The sequence below is a fragment of the Perissodus microlepis genome, chromosome 18, assembly GCF_051167445.1.
Source record: "Perissodus microlepis isolate ML-2025 ecotype Zambia chromosome 18, ASM5116744v1, whole genome shotgun sequence".
Lineage (NCBI taxonomy): Eukaryota > Metazoa > Chordata > Actinopteri > Cichliformes > Cichlidae > Perissodus > Perissodus microlepis.
The window spans coordinates 32,692,483-32,713,941 of record NC_140478.1 but is presented as its reverse complement, the minus strand read 5'-3'; the positions used below and the strand labels follow the sequence as shown (position 1 = coordinate 32,713,941).

Here is a 21,459-nt window from a genome sequence, read left to right as displayed (position 1 = left end):
CAAAATCACAACAGTCACCTCGAAGCACTTTATATTTGAAAGTAAAATCAAATATAAAGTGCCAAATATATACTGTGTGTAAAACAGGGGTCTCAAACTCGTGGCCCATATATTGGGGTGACGTTACTTTTTTTGTTCAGAAGGATTTGTTTGTTGTTGAGTGCAATGTTAAAAAAACCCAAATGATTTAATGGAAGACAATATGAGCAGAGTACACAAACACGCAGAGGGATAGGCTGTTAGTTCAGTGAGAGTCAAAAGCTAATGTGTACACTTATGTCTGCATTTTTAATTTGTTAAATACATCAAATGTGGTCATCTGTCTGTCTTCCTTCTCTCACCCCAACCAATCACAGCAGATGGCCCCGCCCCTCTCTGAGCCTGGTTCTGCCGGAGGTTTCTTCCTGTTAAAAGGAAATTCTTCCTTCCCACTGTCGCCAAAGTGCTTGCTCATAGGGGGTCATATGATTGTTGGGTTTTTCTCTGTATCTATTATTGTATAATCTACTGTACAATAGAAAGTGCCTTGAGGCGACTGTTGTTGAGATTTGGCGCTACATAGAAAAATGAGAAATAAAATGATAGCAGGGGTCCTGCCACATGTGTGGCCAGAAAGAGAGGACCAATGTGTTTATTTGGTAGTTCATTGAAGGCTTCAGTTAAGAGGAAGGAAAAAAAGAAAAATTCACGTTAACAGTAGCAGTTTTGTCCTGTTATACAATATTTGAAATTTGGGAAATATTTGTGGGTGTTTTCTTGTTTGTTTTGCATTATGTGAACACTAAAGTGTCCCTCGCATTAGATGACAGTGCCAGCAGTAGCCCACAGCTCGTTTGAGACCCCTGATGTAAACTACTATGCTTTAGCAAAAAGGAAAGTTTGAAGCCTAATCTTGAAAGTAGAGATAGTGTCTGTCTCCTGAATCCAAACTGGAAGCTGGTTCCACAGAAGAGGGGCCTGAAAACTGAAGGCTCTGCCTCCCATTCTACTTTTAAATACTCTAGGAACAACAAGTAGGCCTGCAGAGCGAGAGTGAAGTGCTCTAATAGGGTGATATGGTGCTACAAGGTCATTGAGATCAGATGGGGCCTGATTATTTAAGACCTTGTATGTGAGGAGCAGGATTTTGAATTCTGGATTTAACAGGAAGCCAATGAAGGGAAGCCAAAACGGGAGAAATCTGCTCTCTCTTTCTAGTCCCTGTCAGGACTCTTGCTGCAGCATTTTGGATTAGCTGAAGTTTTTTCAGGGAGTTTTTAGGACTTCCTGATAATAATGAATTACAGTCGTCCAGCCTGGAAGTAATAAATGCATGAACTAGTTTTTCAGCGTCACTCTGAAGATCAAATAAAAATGCAGTTTTTTCAGTGACGTCGGGACAGACGAGGGTTTCTTCTTCCTCTTCAGAAATCTTCAGGCAGCTCTGAGAGGCGTCGTGGAGGACGTCACCTGTTCAATGTTCAACACGTGTTCAGGCAGGCCGACTGAAGTCTGACTTTTATAAATGAACACACAGGTTTTCTTGTTAAGTTTTTATTATGCTTAAAAAAGAAAATTAAAAGACAGAGGAGGTGGTGATCAAAGAAAAAGAAAAAATATATATTCATATTCAAATATCTTTATACTTTTCTATTCATATATGATTAACAATGCAAAGAAAATAATTCCCGTAGTAGTAGTGCTTAAGTAAAGTTCAATATAGACTTTATTATAACAAAATAGGCAGTTTACCGAGGGTTAAATATCTGTCAAAATCTCATTGTACAATAATCGTGTTTCCGACACCTGTGGACGCCCGGAGGTGGCAGCTCGTCTCCGGGCTCGGCCGCGCGAATCGCATGATCGACATCGTTTTTGTGGTAAGACACTGGCGACGCTGATGGACGTCACCGCGACGACCGGCGGGGTTCTAACTGCAGAGGGCGCCACTGCGTCACGCGACTGAACTCGTCCAAGTGAGAAAAAAAAGAGACCAGAATTTAAAAAAAAAAAAAAAAAATCAGCTGAAGAGAATCTAAAATCACGAGTTCAGATCTCACGAGTACGAGACGCTCGTAAACGTCGGCGTTACTTCCTCGTGTTCTGTCCTGCAGCTCTGACGTGCTTTTAAATATTTTCTAATTTCCAATTTTAAGTTTTCATAAGTGTTACAGTTATGATTTCATTATAATAAAATAGATTGTTGTAATAAAAATTTATTATAATTCTTGTTTCACTGTTTTCAGGAAGTTTTATATTTTGGTAAAATAAAATCTTTTACTTTTAAGATTTTAGGGGTTATAATAAAATATTAAGAAATCTATTTTGTCTTATGATTCTGTTGCGTTTGTAAATAAAATACAGATTTGAGATTTTAAGTTATTCTAAACTTAAAATTTTCAAGCTTTTCTAAATTCATTTATGTTAAAACAATTTAATTTGTTTTGCATTTTCTGGTGATTCAAATTCTTTTTGTATTAGATGATTTTTTTCTTGATGTTCCGGATCTTTTATAAAAATCTGGGGTTTTTTTTATTAATTATGAGCAGTTTTTGTAACAGGCGGAAAATGTTTGTTGCATTTTTCTTGATTTTAATATTAAATTATCTTAAATTAGATTTGATCATAAACCATATTTGGCATAATTAGAGTTTCATAAAATTCTGAGATAATTTTCTTTAGTAAAATAAAATAGTTTGATTTTATTAGATTTTTTTGTTATTTCTAATATTGAGATTTTTCTGGTAATAAAATAAACATATTTGGGAATTTCTGTCTTGCATTTGGTGTTTTAGTGACATTAAACACGTTGTTAATGAATAAAATATTTTTTATAGATATGATTTATAATTTTTGATGATTGCACTCAGCTTATTTTCATCTATAAAAATATTTATATTTTTCTGTCTCTTTGTCTCGGTGTTTTGGTGGGAAACGATTCGACGTCTGCAGAAACATCAAAGCTTTTATTTTTTCATCCCCGAAATCAGAAAATCTGTCAGATTCTTTCTCATTGACAGAAAATTATAAATGGTAAAAACCGTTTCCTTTAAAAACAAAGTAAAGAAATAGTCGTTTTCCTTCGTTAAGCCTTGCGGCGCCCTCTAGCAGCAGAGCAGGAACCTCGCAGCGTCCTGACGAACATCCAGCAGCAGCGAGGAGCGAAAATAAAAAACAAACGAAACGTGAATCGAGTCTAAAAAACGAGCAGAAGAGAAAAGCGGTGACATCAGACGTGAGGCGACGGGGCTGATGGGAAAATAAACGGGATTAACTGACATGCTGTTAAAGCTCAAACGTGCAAAGTTTTGCTTTTTGTGTCTCCGCCTCCTCCGGACCGACAGACGCTGCCTGAGACTGAAACTCCGCCCACCTGCTTACCTTACAAGACAAAAAAAGGGAAAAAAACCCCACAAAGAAAAAACTAAACATAAAATCCACTTCGTACGTTTCTTCTCGTCACTTCCAGGTACCTTCCTCGTCTTCTCCTCTAAAGTTCTCCTCCCTTAAACATTAAGGAGCTGTACCGCGTTGAGTGTGATGTCATCAAACTTCCTGTGTGCTTTGCTCTGCTGGTCAGGAAACCCAAACATGAAGTCTTATCAGGCAAAAAAAGAAAAAGAAAAGAAGCTAAACTGAACTCGGGTCGGCCGCTGCGTCGCTGATGGGGCGAGTGGAGGGTGAGGCGTGGGGGAGGGGACGTCTGCAGGTCGACTCGTCCGTCAAAACGAGGAGGAGGAGCGGCCGTCTTCATAACTTCTCCTTGGACTGAACCCAGATGAAGGGACCCGACTGCTCCTCGATGATCTGCTTCACCTGGTCGTAGATCTCCTCCAGCGTGTCGCCCTGCACGATGGCTGCACACACACAGAGCAGAGTCAGCGGCGAGCACGTGACATCATCAAAGACAGGCACAGCCCACCTGTACATCACTCATCCCGACTCCTCTGACGTTTATTATCGATTTTAAATGTTTGTAAATAAAGTTATGATTGGTGCCTCTTGTTGCATCAGCTGTGATGTCATTAGTGCTGTGGACGTGTCAGAGCGCTGCTTGTGTCTGAAACCAATCAAAACACTCCTTTCATCTCGAAGTTTAAAAGCTCCGCCCATAAAGATAAAACTACAAACGTATTTAAACCTGGCTGATCGATCCTTCGAGCTCATTTCTTGGACTTCCTGCTCTCTGATAAGGCGGCGCCATTTCTGCTCGTTATTAAAGGTCCCGGCAGGGTGGTGTAGCGCCAGTCTGCGTGAGGAACATCCATCGGGCTGCACACTCGCAGAGGTGCACGAGGACACGACCTCGAAGAGGAGATCAGCCAAATTTAAAACGTCACGTCTCAAACAAAAACTCGTCATTTCCTCCCGTCTGCTGCACTAATGTTGTGGTGCAGCTCCAGCACGTGACCAGCAGGGGGCAGAGAGGAACCACATGCGAAACTGTAACGTGGTTTCGACGGAGCGGGTGGAGAATCACCTGAGCTGAGGCGGGTGGAGCCAGGGCACTCACCTGTGAAATGCTCGGTGAACTCCTGCTCCAGCTTGTTTGCTCGGTCGAAGGTCTTCTTGCCCTGCTCCTCCGTCAGACGCTTGTTCATCTCCCTGCAGAGAAAAACCACGTCACCTTCACGCTCGTGTGGGAGAACTGAGTGGAGGCGTTTCCTGTGAAGTGACTCACATGATGTTCTCCACAGATTTGGGTTTGATGAAGATGGCGATGGGGTGGAGCTGAGCCAGCTGGAGTCTCTTGATGGCGTTACCTGACACGTCCAGGATGCAGTGTTTGCCCTGAAAACAAGGAGAACATCTCAAACCACACGCCACCGCTTGAGTGAGGCCAGAGCGGGGTTAAAGGTCAAAGGGGCGTGTCGTCATTACCTTCTCCGCCACCTCCCGGACCGACTGCACGCTGGTCCCGTACAGGTGGTTGTTGTATTGCCCCGCCTCGATGAACTTGTGGTCCTGGATGTCCTTCTCCATCTGCTCTCTGGAGATCACGAAGTGATAGTCTCTGCCGTCCACCTCGTAGTCCCGCTTCGGCCGGGTCGTGTCTGCGGGCGGGGTCAGAATTAAACATCAGGTGACACGAGCGTACAACGCATCCTCTGTTTACAGGCGTTCGGCGGACTTACGAGGGACGCAGGATCCGAACTTGTCGGGGAACTCTGAGATCAGGTCGTCGTTGATGCGGTCCTTCATGGGGCCGAGGATGATGACGGGGCGGGTGTAGTTCACTGTGGGACAGAATCGAAGCATGTCGAATATGCAGGAACACCCGAGTGCTGCTTGTGGTAATCAGATTACTTTAAAAAAAGAAAGCTAAGTGAACACAGAGATGGTCTCACCTTCCTGCTGAATGACGGGCTCGTAGGACAGCACGTACTCCTCCTGCCCACCTGGAGACACAGAGGTCGGTTAGTTTCAGCGTCCGGAGCTCAGACGGGAGTGAGGTGTGATGAAGGTGAAGAGGAGGAGAGACGGAGGAGAGGAGGGAGGATGGGATCTACTGAGGTTGGTTAGTAGGCGGAGTCTGAACCTGCGGGATTACATCAGTGTGCTCAGGAACTAAAATTCTCCCGTTAGAGAACGGCGACGGGAGCAGAAAGCGTTTAAACAAAGTTTCAGTTACGGCTCTGGAATCGGAGACGACGCCGACTTTGACGTCTGCACGTCTAACAGCTCACGATCCAATTTTCAGCATGCACAAACGCCGCGACCCCTCACATACTCATGCTGGTTTAATCTGAGCTGTGTGAGCCGCGGTCACCTTACATCAGTGGCGGGGAACTCCAGGCCTAGAGAGCCGGAGTCCTGCAGGTTTCAGATGTGTCCTTGATCCATCACAGCTGATCGAAATGGCTGAATTACCTCCTCAACATGTCGTGAAGTTCTCCAGAGGCCTGGTCATGAAGTAATCACTGGATTCAGGTGATACCTAAAACCTGCAGGACACCTCGAGGCCTGGCGTTCTACACCTGTGCCTTGTACCTCAATCTTTCTTTTCGGGGTATTGGAGGTTTTCTGCTGCAGTCACAGCTCAGTTTGTGCCTGCGGGCTTTCACTCCACTGCTGTGCTGCTTCAGATTGATCTGATTCCATTTTCACAGGAGCTTTTATCTCGATCTGATCGGGTTTGCTCGCTCAGCTCGTTTTTAACCGTTAATGGTTTACAACAGTGTTCTCACAACATCACCGAGTCTGCAGCGCTCGCTCGGTTACAGGTGATGCTGTGCGTTTCTGGTTTCCAGTTTTAAGGTGAAATATTTTTATAGTGACTTCATGAAATCAGTGAACTGTGCCGACATGCTCGGTGTGCGGTGTGGCTGAAAGAGTCGCTCTCTGCGAGGCGGCAGCGTCCATGCAGCAGCGGGGGGAGGGGCAGACTGTGAGGGTGTGAGGTCATGCTGTTACTGGCCAATCGGCAGTCTGTGCTCGTTAACGGCGTCAGTGAGGGAGTTAGCGGGTTCAGTGACAGGTCGCGCCGATCGTTAGTGTTTCCTGTGAGTCATCGAGCGGCAGACTTACGGTAGCTACTCTCACTATCGCTGGCGTTAGACGTCACATGTTCTGGAATCACAACACAAACAGGACACGACAGGTCACATCGCCGTCCCAGAATGCTTTGCCCCGAGCCGTGATCACGCAGGGGGACTCGAGGCGGCAGATCAATCACAGCAACAAACACCGTCCGACTCTTTTCAGCCCAGTAATGGACACATTTAAAACATTTCCCAAACTTCCCAGGAGTCTTCCCTGACCTCAGATCCAAATATAACTGCTTCACGTTCAAAGACTCGACTCTGAAAACTGGGCGATGTGGATAAAACCAGACTGTATATAAACGATGGAAGCAGCCACTGTGACATCATCTGTTTGCTCCGAGCAGAGCGATTTAGGCTGAACCAGGGAGGGAACTGGGCCGGGAACTGAGGGACACGGCGCACTCAGTGGGCAGCGACTTCCCCTCCATCACCTTTTAAACATTTTAATTAGACCAAAATTAACTAAATAAATATCACGTTTCACTCAGTAAGACTTAAAAGGAAAGACTGAGACCACAAACTCATCAGGACAGTATCGCCCCCTGCTGGCCATTAAAAAGAACGCAGCTTTAAGACGCTTCCATCCTTTATATACAGTCTGTGTTTTCAGCTCACTGATGATCATATTTAGATAAGAAAATAAAATCAGATTTTTTCTGGGATATTAAACATTTTCTTTAGATCGTCAGCTGGACAAACATCTGGAAACACCACCACCAAGACCTGAATACACACATTTTTAAACTGTAATTTAACCAAAACTAAAAATGTTCCCTGGTTTATTGATCAGCCGTGTTTGTGGGCGGGTTAATTTCCCGATGACTGAGCGAGCGGCTCGGCTTCAGATCTGCTCGTGTCGGTCGCCGTGTTCAGCTTTTAGAGCTTCCTGTAACTTGTACACATTTGCCATGAAACAGAAAAACAAAGGTCTCGTGAGAGATGAAGAGCGGAAACTCGTGGCCAGAGTGAAGAGCTCTGGCCTGAAGGATCCACGAGGGTCTGTGGTGAGGAAGAGGAGGGGGAGGGGGTCTCAGACTCCACCAGGAACCATCATCAGACTCTTCAGTTTAGCGTCTGACTTTTACGGCATTAAAACTAAACAGGCTGATCCGGGCCTGCGGACAGGAGCCTTCACAGACACTCGACACACTGAAATAAGGAAAACTGAGATTTTATCTTCATGTTCTCGATGAAATATAACAAACTGATCCGGATCAGATCTCCTGTCAGTCGGGAACTTTAAACCCGCTGGTTTCTCTGTTACGTGTTTGACTGGTTTTTGTGGTTTTCTGAGTTTTATTTGATAGTTTTAGTCCCTGTGGTTATGAGAATATGCAGTTTTATGAAAATCATTTAAAATCTGAATAATCTCTTTGATCAAAGGCTGATCAGGAGTCGTTGATGCTTTGTTTTGTGAAGTAAAATCAGACGAACAAAATAAGTAAAACTGACTTTAAGCTGAAAGTTAAAGTCGTCTGCTCTAAAACACGAAGCTGCTTTTAATTCAAAACAAACAACCAGTAGATTAAACCTCAAATACAAATCGGGCGGCGTAAAGCTCCGCCCCCAGAGGTTTTAGGATGTAAGGATGCTCGCGCTCACAACTCATAAACTCGCTTATAGAGCGAGCGGCGTCTGTACGCTCTGGTTATTTAGTGGAGTTCTCCGGAGGACGCTGGTGGAGACCGAAGAGGCTGATGGGAGTTTTGGGGGAGGGGGTGTTGGGGAGAAACTTACTGTGTCCTTTGGACAGCACGTCCTCGCTGTTGTCCTGCAGCAGCAGAGCCGAGTGAAGGAAGGAGGGAAAACAACCACAGACACAGTTACTGACAGAGCGACAGACTGAGAGAGCAGAGGGAACGCCGCCGGGGCGCCGCTGCAGGGCGGCCATGTTGGCTCTGGTTTCAGGTTTTAGAAACAGCTTCTAATCAGATCGCACGAGCGCGGCCACGCCCTGCAGCGGTGACGACCAGCGCGCGCTCAGCACGCCGTCGCCACCTGATCTCTCTTCCTGTCGCCGGCCAATCTCCTTTCAGACCGCCCGCCCTGCCTCCCCGCGCTGGTACTTACGGTCGACATCGCTGGTCTCCTGCTCGCTCGCCTCTTTGCTCTTGTAGAACGGAAACTTTCGGGAAAAGAGGTTCTTTTTACGCTTGTCATTGAGAGACTGCTGAGGAAGAGGAGGAGGAGGAGGGGTGATGGAGTAAAACAAAAACAGAGGAGGAAGAGAGGGAGATGAGGGGGTGTGATGGGTGTCTGAGTCTGCGTCTGACCGGCTCACAGTTTAAACATTAAACACAAAAATCACGAAGTTTAAACTAAAACACTCGGACACAGAGGCCCCGTCCCTGAACGCAACCTGCAGAGCTCTGACGCCCCGCTTCACACGCCGACAGTGAAGGCAGCGTCGGTCGGAGGAGGATGAAGGTGAACATGCTGACGACATGCAGAGACACAGCAGCGACAAGCTGGGAGAAGCCGTTTGGTTATTTCGGCGAATCGGCTCGAAGATGGTGCTGATGCGATGCCTTCAAGTGCATCAGGAAAAGTCGTTCCGCAGAGCATTTATGTTCCTTCGTGTTGCACTGAGGAAACACTGGTGCTACAAACCCCAGGATTACAAACGTCCTGTGGGTCACTCGGGCTCAGAGGCCTTCTCAGCTTTACGTGGTTTCTTCATTTGGACTTCTCTGAAGCTTAAATTTAGCTTAAAGTTTTTGCATTTTGTTTGTCTTGAAGTGTAAATGAAAGCGTGACGTCACCAGTCAGGCTGTAAAGGTTACTGTGGGGTTAACACTGATATTTAAAATAAACTCATCCAGATGTGAGGCTATAACAAAACGATATCGGCTGATGTCATGGCAACCAACAAACAAATATTAGGTTTATTTAAAAAGCGCCGGCAGCTGCAGTCTGAGTCCGGCATCCACCTTCTTTCAGCTCCATTGTTGGTCTCCACCACCTCATGTCTGCAAATATTGATTAGTTGAGGCTACGAACGTTAAACCTACATTTATGTATAAATAAAAGCCAAACACAGAACGTGGCAGAGTCGTGTCCCTTTTCCTTTAACCGTCTGTTACTATGGTAACAGCTTGGCTCTCAGTGGGTTTATTCAAGCTTGTGCGATGACACAAAACCAGGAGCTGAAAGGACCTAAAAAGGTCTGTGTTCAAGTTATTGATTAGTTGAACTATAAATGGGTTTAATGGCTCAACAAGAAGAACAAGCAGACATTTGAACCGCTGCGTGTGTCGTTCATCAGCAGGAGGCGGGACCTGTGACATCATTAGCTCACATGCTGCACTTTGATGTTACAGAGCAGGAGACGGAAAACAGGGTGAGGAGGGTGAGTGGTGAGGAGGAGGAGGAGGAAGGTTTGAGAGCAGCAGACGTCAATGTCAAGCGTTTCGCGAAGAGGCGGGGAGCAGACCGCGGGCACCATGCATGTTCTACGGTTTGCCTCCCCGCCCTCAGTCTGCCGTGTTAGCGTGGCGGCTGGCGAGCAACGCCGTGGCGACACGTATTAAAGCGGCACACGGTTTAAAGGTGGCGGGGGAGGGAGGGGGAGGCGCTGCTGCGATTTGGTGAAGAAGAAGAAATGCCTGAGAGATCGTCATGCTGTTAAACGGCCGGCTGCTTCAACATTAGTCAAACACTCATTAGTAGGTGGAGATCAGGTGGCTGTGGCTCAAACACACAGAGGTCACATGATGCACACAGCTGGCGTCAAACACCTGAAACGTGTCATCAACCAGCTCAGAATCAGCCGAGTTTATTCAAACATGTTTCACCTTCACACGAATGAATCTGGTGCAGTTTAAAGTGCGACACGCCGCCATGCCGACGCTCGGGGAAGGTCAGAAAAACAAGCACCCGTCACACTCGAGGTGGCGGGCGCCGTGGGCAGCCATTTCCCTCACTGCCTGGTTTCAAAAGAGGCGGGCGGCGCAGACTGACTTATCCAGTAACGTCCGGTAACTGATGAAAACCCTAAAACCGAGTTGTTAGCTAACAGACTGAAGTCTGTCACAACGGCCCAAAAACGTGCACGCGTGCACTTCAACCGCCTGTACGAAGGTAACACCACGCATGGCTTCGCTAACCTGCACGTTGCACGTCACTGCAGGGAAAATAAATAAAGTCGGCTGATCCTGAGAGCATCAGATGGGACGAGTCACTGAAGTCTAAACAAGTCTGACTCGTTCTATCAGGTCAAGTCTGGAAAACTGACGCATCTTTAAAGACGCAGAAATCAAACAGACAATAAAACCAATAAAAAAACGACAGTTTTACTGCTTAAATACAAAGAACAGAAAAACGTCTTCAAAGCTTTTAATAAAAAACGTCGTTATGTGTAAATAAAGTCGCGTTACTGGAACTAAAACACGTTTCTGACTCCAGGGACCGTCTACGCCGTCACTCACCCCTCTGTCCCGAGACTTGGCGTTAAACTTCACCGTCTTTAACCTCGCCCTCTCCTTCTTCTCCACCCTGTGGGAAAGGTCAAAGGTCAGCAGAGATCACAAGGGAACCAGACTTTATGCATGAATCTGTCAGATACTCGCGATGAGCTCAGCCTCAGAACTCGAGGGCAAATCGAGTGAGTCGGCAGCTTGCCGCCACTCCACGAGCGTTCCTCCAGAAACTGGAAGGTTTTACCTTTCGAGTCTCTGACGACATCCTGACCTTACAGTCTAACTCTGCCTTTACCCTCGAAGGTCACCTGGTAAATGTTCAGAGCGTCACTGTGAAGCTCTCGTTCGTCTCAGTGACACCTGTACAGGTGCGACCCTGGTGTTTGTTTCAATAAAGTTAAAAACTCCACAGCCAAACGTCCTCTCGAGCTGTGAGCCGAGCTCTGAATCCTGATTGGTGGAGCAGATGTAACTGGGACTGACCGTCTCTTGCTGGGGATGACCCCCACCTCCTCCACCTCTCCCTGCGCCGTCAGCTGCCTCGCCTGCCACCACTCGTCGTCGGAGGCGTTCACCACGTGAAGGATGTCTCCGAACTTAAAGTTCAGGCCCTGACTCGGCAGACCGGAGTCTCTCGTCTTATCGTAGTCGAACAGAGCTCTAAAACACGAACGACAAATAAACCGATTAAAAACAGAACACAGGACGTCAGCACGCGAGCGCCTTCCGCGCTTTAGGCCTACCTGACGTACAACGACCTCTTCTGACTCGTCCGCAGAGACCCAGAGCCCGAGCTGATGCTGCTGTTCATCATCTGCTCCCTCAGGTCGTGGATCTTTGCCTCAAACCGGCTGTACTCTGAGCGGACACAGAGGTCATCCAGGGGTCAGAGGTCACAGGAAGTTACAGAAACATGTTAGAGTCTCTACAGAGGATTTTTATGAAGCCAAACAGAATCTGAAACTTTTTAAACTGGACTGTTTCTCTGGTAAAATCAGAGATAACTGCTGGTTTCAGTTTCCCACAAAGATCAGAGCTGAAACATCTGTGAACAGCTGGATTAATAATCAATCATTTTAAAGTAAAAATAATCAAACAGCCAAATATTCTGATACCAGCTGTTGTTTGTTTTGTTCCCTTTCCTGTTCACACCCGACTGTAAATATACTTAAATGTAGTTATTTTTATTTAAGCTGCTGCTGGAGTCATGTGATCCTGCAGGTGCGTCCTGCTGTCCCACCTTCTGGTCTGTAGTGGGCGACGATGGTCACCGTCTGCCCGGCGTTCTTCAGGGCGGCGGCCGCCTGTTCGTGGGTGGCGTTACGGAGGTCCACGCCGTTCACCTGAAAACACAAAAACAATGTCAGACGCGGAACGACGACTCAATCGGGGAAACGAGCGGCTCAGTCTGATCCAGCACTTCTCAAAAGGTGCAGCTTTTAATTTGAAAGTCAACAGCGTGTTTGCTCGCGCGTGGCGAGCGACCTGCAGCGACTCATCACTGACTCAGACAGACACTCCGGTTTAAGTTGTTGATCTCGGAGTTTGACGCGTTGTTACGTACGGAGACGAGTCGGTCTCCTTTCCTCAGCTCTCCGCTGAGGTCAGCAGGTCCTCCGGCGAGGATGAAGGAGATGAAGATCCCCTCGCCGTCCTCCCCGCCCACGATGTTGAAGCCTAGTCCCGTCGCTCCTCTGTGAAGCACCACCTTCCTCGGCTCCCTGCAGGAAAAAGCACTGCAGCCGTCAATCATCTGAAGTCATGTGAGCAGGGTCCCACTCAGACTCTGCAGGTGTGTTATGACAGACTGCGGGGACGCAGGTGGAGGGTGTAACTGCAGGTGTGCACCAGCAGAGGGCGCAGCAGCTGTGGTTCAGCTACAGTTACAAAAACACTGAAACGTTTCATTACAGGCGTGCGCGTGCAGAGTGTTTCTGTTCTCACCGGGTGACGTCGTCGTCTCCCAGCGTGCTCTTCGGGGTCGGGGAGTAACGCCCCGAGGATGCTGGCGGAGGGACGGGCTGACCCAGGAAGTTGGGGGGGCTGATATGGTTCTCCATGCGCTGGGAGTACGCTGGAAGAGAAAGAGAGAAGACCATTAAAACCAGTCTGATCACAGCCGCTGTGTGTCTGACGCTGAGCTGCTGCATCTGCTCGCCTGTCCGGCTCCTGTAACCACCTGATTGGCCGAGGCCGGGAGCCGTCGAGGGGGGTCGTAAACGACACCAGTGAGCGAGAAACAACCACCTCCCAACTCAACCCTGTCACATTTCTGCTGAAGATCAGCTGTAACTGCGGCAAACCTGAAAATAGTTTACATTTGTCTTCATTTTTAAAAACATTTGAAAGTTTGATGTTCGTCTGATCGGAAACTGTTCTCTCCACGAACAGGACACTCCCCCGGAGACTTCAGGAGGTTAAACAAATAACGTCACTGCATAATTAACAGAGCGATGGTTTTACTGCCACTGCAGGAGACGAAGGGCGTCGTTGGTCCACGACTCATGAAAGGGTTCGGCTGCTCCGTCGGTTTAGACACAAACTCAGAAGCTGAGCAGCTGATCGCCTGTGGCCCAAACTTCAGATATAATCATAGCTGTCAGCACAAGGGTGTAGGAAGCACTCAGTTTTAGGGAGTCTGTGTTTCACATGGATGAGTTGAGGCACCTGGTGGCGTTTGTGAGAGCCGAGCTGTCAAACATCGTTCTTCCGCGACTCGGGATCGGATATTTTGTGCTCGTTCCTCGTTTGGCTTCAAACCAGCACCAGCCTGCTCGGCCCAGAGTCTGTTTTAGATTTAAGGATGTCAACTCATGATGATTACTCAGATTATAACGTGCAACACTTCCTGCAGCCTCCGTGTCTTCCTGTGCGTTCCCATCAGTCTCTCCTCGGCTCCGGATCCTCCACAGCTGCTTGGAACTCCTCGGTCTCTATAGCCGAGGAGCCTGACGCTCAGCATCTCTGAGGGGTGTTTCCTTCTTTGGCATCTCCTCAACAGCTCGGTGCCAGCTTCGAGTCTCCGGGATGCAGGTTTGTCCTGCAGTATTACAGTTTTCAGAACGCTTCCTGCAATTTGCAGCAAAGTGAGAGATCTCAAAACAAGGTTCAGAGCTGGGCCGTCTTCATCTCTGCTAAAGCTGCCGGTTCAGAGAGAAATGTTTTAAAGGAACCGGCCTCGTCTGCACTTTGAGGCGTGTCGTTTGACGAATCCTGCTGGGAACGCCATCCCCGCCCCACTTGATCATCAGAGACTGCGGCGGTCCACACCGGCTCAGGGTCGGATGTCATCCTGACCACATGAGCCAGGACCTTCTAATCTGCTCGATGTCAGAGCAAAAATCCACCGCAGCGTTCAAGACAAACCAACAAGCCTTCAGCCGGGACAGGCCGGCTCGGTTTGGAGATCCGCGTGACCGGACCTTTCACACCAGCATCAGCCTGGACTCCAGAAAACCGACACTCACACAGGGAAACCTTTAACTCAAAACCAGGTCAGCTGATTTATGTGAGACCTCATTTATCTGGAAGATCTTAAAACGGAAAACAATTCAGGATAAAAAGTCCGGGGAAGTTTTCAACTATGGATTTTCCAACTGTTTCTGGAAGCCTGAATTCCAGAACAAACTGAAATGCGACCGCAGCATCAAAACGTTTCTCTCTTCAGCTCGGTGCAAACACAGAAGCAAACTTTAGTGGTGAGGTTTCTATCACAGGTGTGTGTGTTGGCACTCACAGTTGGTGAGGTCGGGCGGAGCGAAGCTGTCGTTCATGAAGACACTGTTGGGTTTAGCCACTTTCAAGTAGACCACGTCGGGAGTGTTTTTCAAGGCAGTGACGGCGTGTTCGTGGCTCACCTCCTCCAGGCAGGAGCTGTTCACCTGAACGCGGACACACCAAGAGAGGAGCGGTCAGTCACGCCTGTGCTTTTATTCTGAAGGTCTGCTGTTTGGTAGTTTGTGGTGAGGTGCGTCTGCACCGCAGATTCAGCGCGTCTTCCCTTAATGAAACATGTTATAAGTTTATAATTATAAAATGTTATAAGGGTGAAACTTTATCTTATTGTTAAAACCTCAGAAATATTCATGGTGCTCGTTCTTCACCGTCTACTCAGCAACTTCCTGTTTTTACTGCAGGATCTAAAACTTTATTTGTTCTTTAGCACTGAAACCTGTTTCTACTATTTATACACGTGTTGGTTGTTTATCAAAAATATTTTACTTTATTTTAATTTATTTAATTATTAACTCACTGACCTTTTTTAACCTGCTTTTATTCTATTTAACTTTTATTAGTCTCATTTTTTTCCTTTTTTAAAATAATGTAATTTGTTTGTTTTATTTTTATTATTTAAATCAGGCTTTATTGGTTTTAATTAACATTTTCTTTTGAGTTCTTTTTGGTTTATTGATTATTTAAAAGGTTTTAATTGGATTTTTTTCTTTTTTTAAATATTTTATTTATTTATTATTTATTTTATGTTAACTTACAGCTCTTTCTTTTAATCTGCCCATTTTCTGTTTTTATTGTTATTTTAATTCATTTCTAATTGTGCTTCTTTTTTCAAATACAGTATTCTGTCTTGTGTGTCTATTGATATTTTTTTTTTTTACAGGTCTATTTTTGTTTTCTATTTATATTTTTCTACTTTTAGTCGTCTTTGCTTCTATTACTTCTTTCCTGCAGTTACTTCATGTCATAAGTTTAAGCTTGTCTGTTATTGTTTTTATTATTATTTCTAATTTTACTGATTTCAAATTTGAGTCTTTATTAGGTTTCATAAATAATGTCATCAGAGCTTTTCTTAATTATTTTATTGCACTGAATGTTTGTAACTCGCCTGTTTGACTTTCTCGTGTTTACTCTTTTAGTTTTTAGCCGTGGTGTAAATAATAATTCGTCTGATGTGATTTCTCGTGTTTGAACCGGGTTGATCCTTACAGCCAGCAGTTTGTCTCCAATCTGCAGCCGCCCGTCTTTATGAGCCGCTCCGCCTTCGATGATCTTGGTGACGTAGATGCTGTTGTCGCCGGGGATGTGCTGGTTCCCCACGCCGCCCGCTATACTGAAGCCGAGACCTGCAACACAAAGAACCAGAAGGCGGGTGCAGGGTGATCAGACGGGAAAACTCTGAAGCATTCTGGGTAAAAACCCTCAAACTCTGGAGTCTAGCTCCGACGCCTGAGCGTCCTTCACAGGGACAAACTTTAAATAACAACCACCCCACGAAACGCGCCGCTGCTGGTTTAACACGGGAACGAATCAGGACACATAAATGCACAGAAGCATATTTCAGGATGTTTCCGTGGAAACCGAGGCTTTGTTCTTGAGCCGGGCTCCTCGTCTGAATAATCATGAGGCCCGCGGGGATTTCACTAAAGCTCCTCAGCAAGCGGAGACAATCCAGCAACACGGCCGACACACATCCACGCCATCTGCGCAGAGCTGCAGCCGTGAGCCAAAACATTAGGAACACTCACAGGTTTAATAATGTGCCTGCGCTCAGACAGGGCGCCTGATCTGAGCGCAGGCACAGTTTAAGCCTTCACGCTACCTTTGGGTCCTTTCACCAGCTTGATCTCCATCACTTTCTCTGAGACGGGTTTCCTCCTGCGGACGTAGAGTCGGACCAGAGATCCCGCCTCCTTCAGCGCCTCCACGGCTCGGCTGTGGGTCACGTCCCGAACATCCACCTCGTTGACTCTCAGGATGACGTCATTGACCCTGAAACAGAGCGTGAACACCCCGCTGTCAGTCAGGTCACCTCCTTCAATAGAAACTGATGATGTCACAGATTTTATTCTTTCATTTATTGGAGTTAAAGCAGGAAGTAGAGTCAAACTACGGATCCTAACTTACAAACAGTTTAAAGGAAACCTGAGACCGTACTCTTCGTCCTCATCATCATCACCTGGATCAGGTGTGACAGACTTTCTGCATTATGAATGAGCCATGAAAGGCTGCAGGGCACAGCGGGGGTCCGGCTGTGAGGACACCACCTCTGACTGCAGACCGAGGGACAGAGGTCCTTCTCTCACTACATGTTTTTATACGAGGCCGAATCCGTCAGGCCAGCTTCAAGCTGAGCGGTAAAAAGTGAAAGCTAATAAAGTTTGTGATCTTAGAAAGGTTAATGTTAGAAACCTGTGTGAGTCACACGTTGTTCCCTCTGTCCCCACTAACTGCTCCCTGATCAGCTTAACAGCCTGTCCTCCACAGCAGCTACGCTCTAAAGCAGCAGGAACCGCTGCAAAGCATTCTGGGTGTTGTAGGATATGCTGGTTTTCAGTTTTAAAATAAAATCTGAGCCCTCCTCTAATGAGGTGACAGAGGGATCAAAAATAGAAGAAGCCGCTCAGACATCAGTCACACCTCCTTCACCAACAAACAGTGTCCTGCTGCCTCACCTGAGCCGTCCATCCTGCGCCGCCGCTCCTCCGGGGATCACTTTGGTGATGAAGATGCTGGGGTCTTCGCCGATGTGAGGGTTGTCGGTGCCGCCTGCGATGCTGAAGCCCAGCCCCGAGTTTCCCTGGAAACCACAGTGATCACAGTATTAATAATAACGATCCGAGTCTGTGAGCATGCTCAGGATTCACACTTCCTGCCAGCGTTTCACAATAAAAGCCTTCCAGGTGAGCGACGATGCTGCTGAGCAGTGACGACTGAAGTTTGACGCCGTGTCGGAAAACCTCGAACCGCAGCCAAGAGGAGCAGAAGTGACAGCTGGAACAACGAAGCATGAACACGAATCACCCGGCACGAGTTTGCACCAATCAGATAACATCAGCAAACATCCAGAACCTGAGAGCGTGCACCGGCTCCGAGGCGCTGTTAAACATTTTGTTGTTACCTTCACTGGTTCAAATACACTGCTGTAATTACCCAGCATGCCGTTCTGCACTGAAATTTTATAAATGTGCAGTTATTGTGTAGAATGGCTGGTTCCTGCCGCGGTGGGCGTCCGGCGTGTCCGCTGCTGTGAACGGGCATCAGATTCAGTTTGTGTCATGTGTGGAAACATTTTGGTTGTGATGATAAAAACAACAACGGGCCGGTTAGACCGCAGACAGAACGACTGGCAGACCCTGTGAGACTTTTTTAAAGCTGCGCTAATAATTTGCACTTAAAGGAGCAAAATTAGGACAAGAACAAAAGGAGGAAGACGGCAACAATGTGGAGGATAATACCAGAGGCAGCGAGGAGGATTAAAACAGAGCTGTTTGTGTGAGAGGATCAGAAACTTTTGCTTTGTTTAACAGAATCTGGTTCATTCGTTACGTCCTCGTTTCCCCCGAAATCTCAGACTGTCGGGAGGTTTGGTGCAGGCAGCGGTCGGTCCATGAAAGCAGCGCCTCAAAGTCAAACAGAGAGCATCAGATGGCGGGTCGCCCGTCCTCCGAGTCATAGACCGCGGCTCGTTTATGTGGCTCGTAAAGACGCGACGGAGTTACGGCGGCTCTCGCGGCGAGCAGCACGGCCGTCACTCACAGGGAAGTAAAAAGTAAAGGCAGCTTACCCGCTCCAGCGTGATCTCCTCGTACTCATAATCAGCCTCCGTCCCGTTCACCTGCAAACACACACACAGGTATCAGCTCACCTGTGGGCTCCTCCCAGCAGCAGTTTATAGGAAGCAAACACGTTAGTAGAACACAGACTCTACTGTACTCCATTAGAAACACTTCACTGAGTCCAGGGTTCAACTGAGCCTCCTCCTGCTCCTCAGGCTCACGTCTAACCTCGGAGAACTGAAGAGTTTTTATTTCCTCCTCTTAAACCTGAAGTTGAAGGTTCGTGTGATGCAGCCGTCTGCCCACAGCTCCTGCAGGCTTCACTCACCGACTCTGATCCAACACATTTCCTTTAAACCGTCCAATTAACAGAAACGTGCTGCAGCACTGAACTCTGAACTGATGTGGGGAGAGGAGAGCGAAGCAGATGCTTCTTCAAATATTTCTCCCCGTCAGGTGAAACTGAAGCGACGCCGTGCTGACAGCGGCCGGAGTCCGGCCGGAGGCAGGTGAGGCTCCAGCTGGACCCGCGGTGAAGATGGCGTTACCAAACATCTGCAGATCCACAGAGTCCTGCATCCTATCCATTGTCTGTGGATCTACCCACCCACCTATCCACCCATGACTCCATCTTTATCCATACAATCATCAACACAGGTATCACGCCTTCATGCATCTGTCATCATCTTCCAATCTATCCATCACTCATGCATCCATTCAGAAATGAGCAGCACTCACGTATGGAGGTGTGTCCAGGCTGTCTGCGTTGACCACCACAGGCGGAGGATTGGCCTGCAGAGACGAGGAGACACGTCAGAACATCACAGAGGAAAAACATCTCCACCCTACAAACACCCTCACAATAAAGAAACCCCCCTGAACCTCCACCCCTCCGATCACACCCCGCGCTGCGCCCGGGTCGGCCGCCGCGCAGCTGCTAAAAGACTAACTCTCCTCATGATGCTAAAACGGGAAGCCCGAGGATTTGAGCACAGATTAGCGAGCACGAGCGGTACGTACATGGTGGCGCTTCACGCTGCAGAAGATGCAGTTCTGAAGCATGAAGCCTTAAATGAAGAAACAAATCAAGAAAATCAATCAAATCCAGTCGTGCAGGAGGGGAGAAGCTGCTCCTTCACCTCGTCTTCCTCGTCTACTCTGACTCTCGCTCGCTCGCCCGGGAGGAGCCAGATGGGCTCTGAAAAGTCAAACGGGGGGAGCGTGGCATTCCTCCCACTGTTTCTATCTCTAATCTGCTCACTTCATCAGCGCCACAGCTGGACGGCCGACACTGAAAACCGACTCGACAGAACGCCGCAGAGCCAAATGAGCGAGGAGGGAAGTGAGGATGGAAGGAGGGAAGGATGGAGGGATCGAGCAGAGAAGAAGGAGAGGAGGAAAGTCAAAAAGGAACAAAAAAAGGAGACCTGTGACGTTGGAGGGATGGCGGTGGTCTCGGCTGGGATTGGCAAGATTGGGATCACGGGGATTATGGGTGAGGAAGGCGGGGCGGCCTCGGCCTGCTGAACAATAGCATGGGGAGGGGTCAAAGGTTAGACACAGATGAACAGCCGGTGAAGGAGGAGGAGAGGATGTATACGTGTATGTGCATGCTGACTGATAGGGGGCGTTCGTTTAGGTCGAGCCGAGGTGCCAGATGGGAGGAGTTTGACAGAGAAGGACCGCCAAGTGTCAGAGAGGTCGGCCAATCACAGGAGGTCACTGTGTGAGTGACACCTGACGATCCTGATGTGGCGAACTCGCCCATCTGCTGTTCTGAGGATTAAAGCCATCTCGTGTGTGTGTGTGTGTGTGTGTGTGTGTGTGTGTGTGTGTGTGTGTGTGTGTGTGTGTGTGTGTGTGTGTGTGGTAAATCCTCAGTCCCTCGGTACAGCTTCAGCAGGGGGCCGATGTCCTTTATGTCATTACTGAAAAGCAGTGGATATTTCAATCTGGGAGTTTTAACCCCGACAGCCAGTGATGACATTGGCACAGACCCTCAAAGGTCAAAGGTCACAGCTGTATCCGCGACCTCATGTCCGAGTTTCTACTGACGCTAAAGAAGCGCTCAAACCGCACACCCACATGTTCACCATGACGTCACTGATCGTTTCACCTTCAACTCCCAAAAATCAAACGAAGAGTTCGAGGACCGATTTCACTCAGCTCCAACAGAACGATCAGCTGGCAGGTTTACAAGTAAATATCTGTAAACAACGTTGAATAAATGTACCTGAACACGGCACAGCTGCCAAATTTAAGACACGCCTTTAACTTCACCGTCTACAGCGTCACTGTAGCTTTGTCGCTAACGCAAAGGGAAACAAAGCAGCTGAAGAGACGCTTATTCAGGTTTCATCTTGTCCGTCAGGTGTTTTTTTTTACCGCTGATGGCTCCGCCTCTTTGCTCCACATTAAAACTACGATAGCATCGTCCTCGCTGCTGTTGAGTTTCAGCTCCGACTCAGTCTGGCGGCACTTTTTATTCAATCGTGTGCTGCTCAACACGTTTCTATTGTGGAGCGTAACCGGCGTCGCCTTCAGGCCGTGTTTTTCACTCCACAGCAGCCTCTTCATTTCATGATGGGCCCACTCGGCGTTTGATTCAAAGGTGAACTTGTAACTGGTTTTAGTGGAAACATCATCACTGGTCTGAACGAGCCAGCAGCTGGCCAATCACATGCAGACGTTTTTACCAGTGCTGCGTATTAGACGTCAGACGTCTCATTGCAGCGCTACGTGCTGCTGGGGAACTACAGCATCTGACATTTGGATGTGTTTTTGACCTGAACACTGCAGAACAAGCTAACTTTAACTAGCACCAGCGCTCCCCGACAGCAGCAGCCTCAGCACAATCTGCCCATGCACGCCACACCGGCAGCAGCTCGTGAGTTTCAGCTGGAGAAACAAACAGCCTTTAAAAGAGTGGATCGTCTTTCTACTGCAGCCATGCTGCTGTTTATTCATCTACTAAGAATGAAAATACACAAAATAAAACCTTTGTAA

General features: G+C 47.6%; 1 protein-coding gene across 8 annotated transcripts in view; it reads right to left on the bottom strand.

The window, feature by feature from the left end:
• Positions 1-1,517: 1,517 nt before the first annotated feature.
• dlg1b (discs large MAGUK scaffold protein 1b) overlaps positions 1,518-21,459 on the bottom strand; it is a 100,385-nt gene continuing 80,443 nt past the window's right edge. For 3 of the 8 annotated variants that reach the window (XM_084912185.1, XM_084912190.1, XM_084912192.1), the window contains 21 exons: positions 19,881-19,976; positions 19,192-19,245; positions 18,462-18,512; positions 17,350-17,474; positions 16,497-16,666; positions 15,884-16,020; positions 14,679-14,823; positions 12,887-13,016; positions 12,507-12,663; positions 12,183-12,285; positions 11,686-11,800; positions 11,426-11,602; positions 10,952-11,018; positions 8,595-8,691; positions 6,508-6,549; positions 5,328-5,378; positions 5,115-5,216; positions 4,861-5,033; positions 4,661-4,770; positions 4,493-4,584; positions 1,518-3,836 (listed from right to left, as the gene is read on the bottom strand). In XM_084912185.1, coding sequence (XP_084768311.1) covers positions 3,730-3,836; positions 4,493-4,584; positions 4,661-4,770; positions 4,861-5,033; positions 5,115-5,216; positions 5,328-5,378; positions 6,508-6,549; positions 8,595-8,691; positions 10,952-11,018; positions 11,426-11,602; positions 11,686-11,800; positions 12,183-12,285; positions 12,507-12,663; positions 12,887-13,016; positions 14,679-14,823; positions 15,884-16,020; positions 16,497-16,666; positions 17,350-17,474; positions 18,462-18,512; positions 19,192-19,245; positions 19,881-19,976 — 2,301 coding nt within the window. In that variant the 3' untranslated portion in view covers positions 1,518-3,729. Of the gene's footprint in view, positions 3,837-4,492; positions 4,585-4,660; positions 4,771-4,860; positions 5,034-5,114; positions 5,217-5,327; positions 5,379-6,507; positions 6,550-8,261; positions 8,296-8,594; positions 8,692-10,951; positions 11,019-11,425; positions 11,603-11,685; positions 11,801-12,182; positions 12,286-12,506; positions 12,664-12,886; positions 13,017-14,678; positions 14,824-15,883; positions 16,021-16,496; positions 16,667-17,349; positions 17,475-18,461; positions 18,513-19,191; positions 19,246-19,880; positions 19,977-21,459 lie in introns of all 8 variants that reach the window. The other 5 variants (XM_084912191.1, XM_084912187.1, XM_084912186.1 and 2 more) reach the window with 4 other exon arrangements.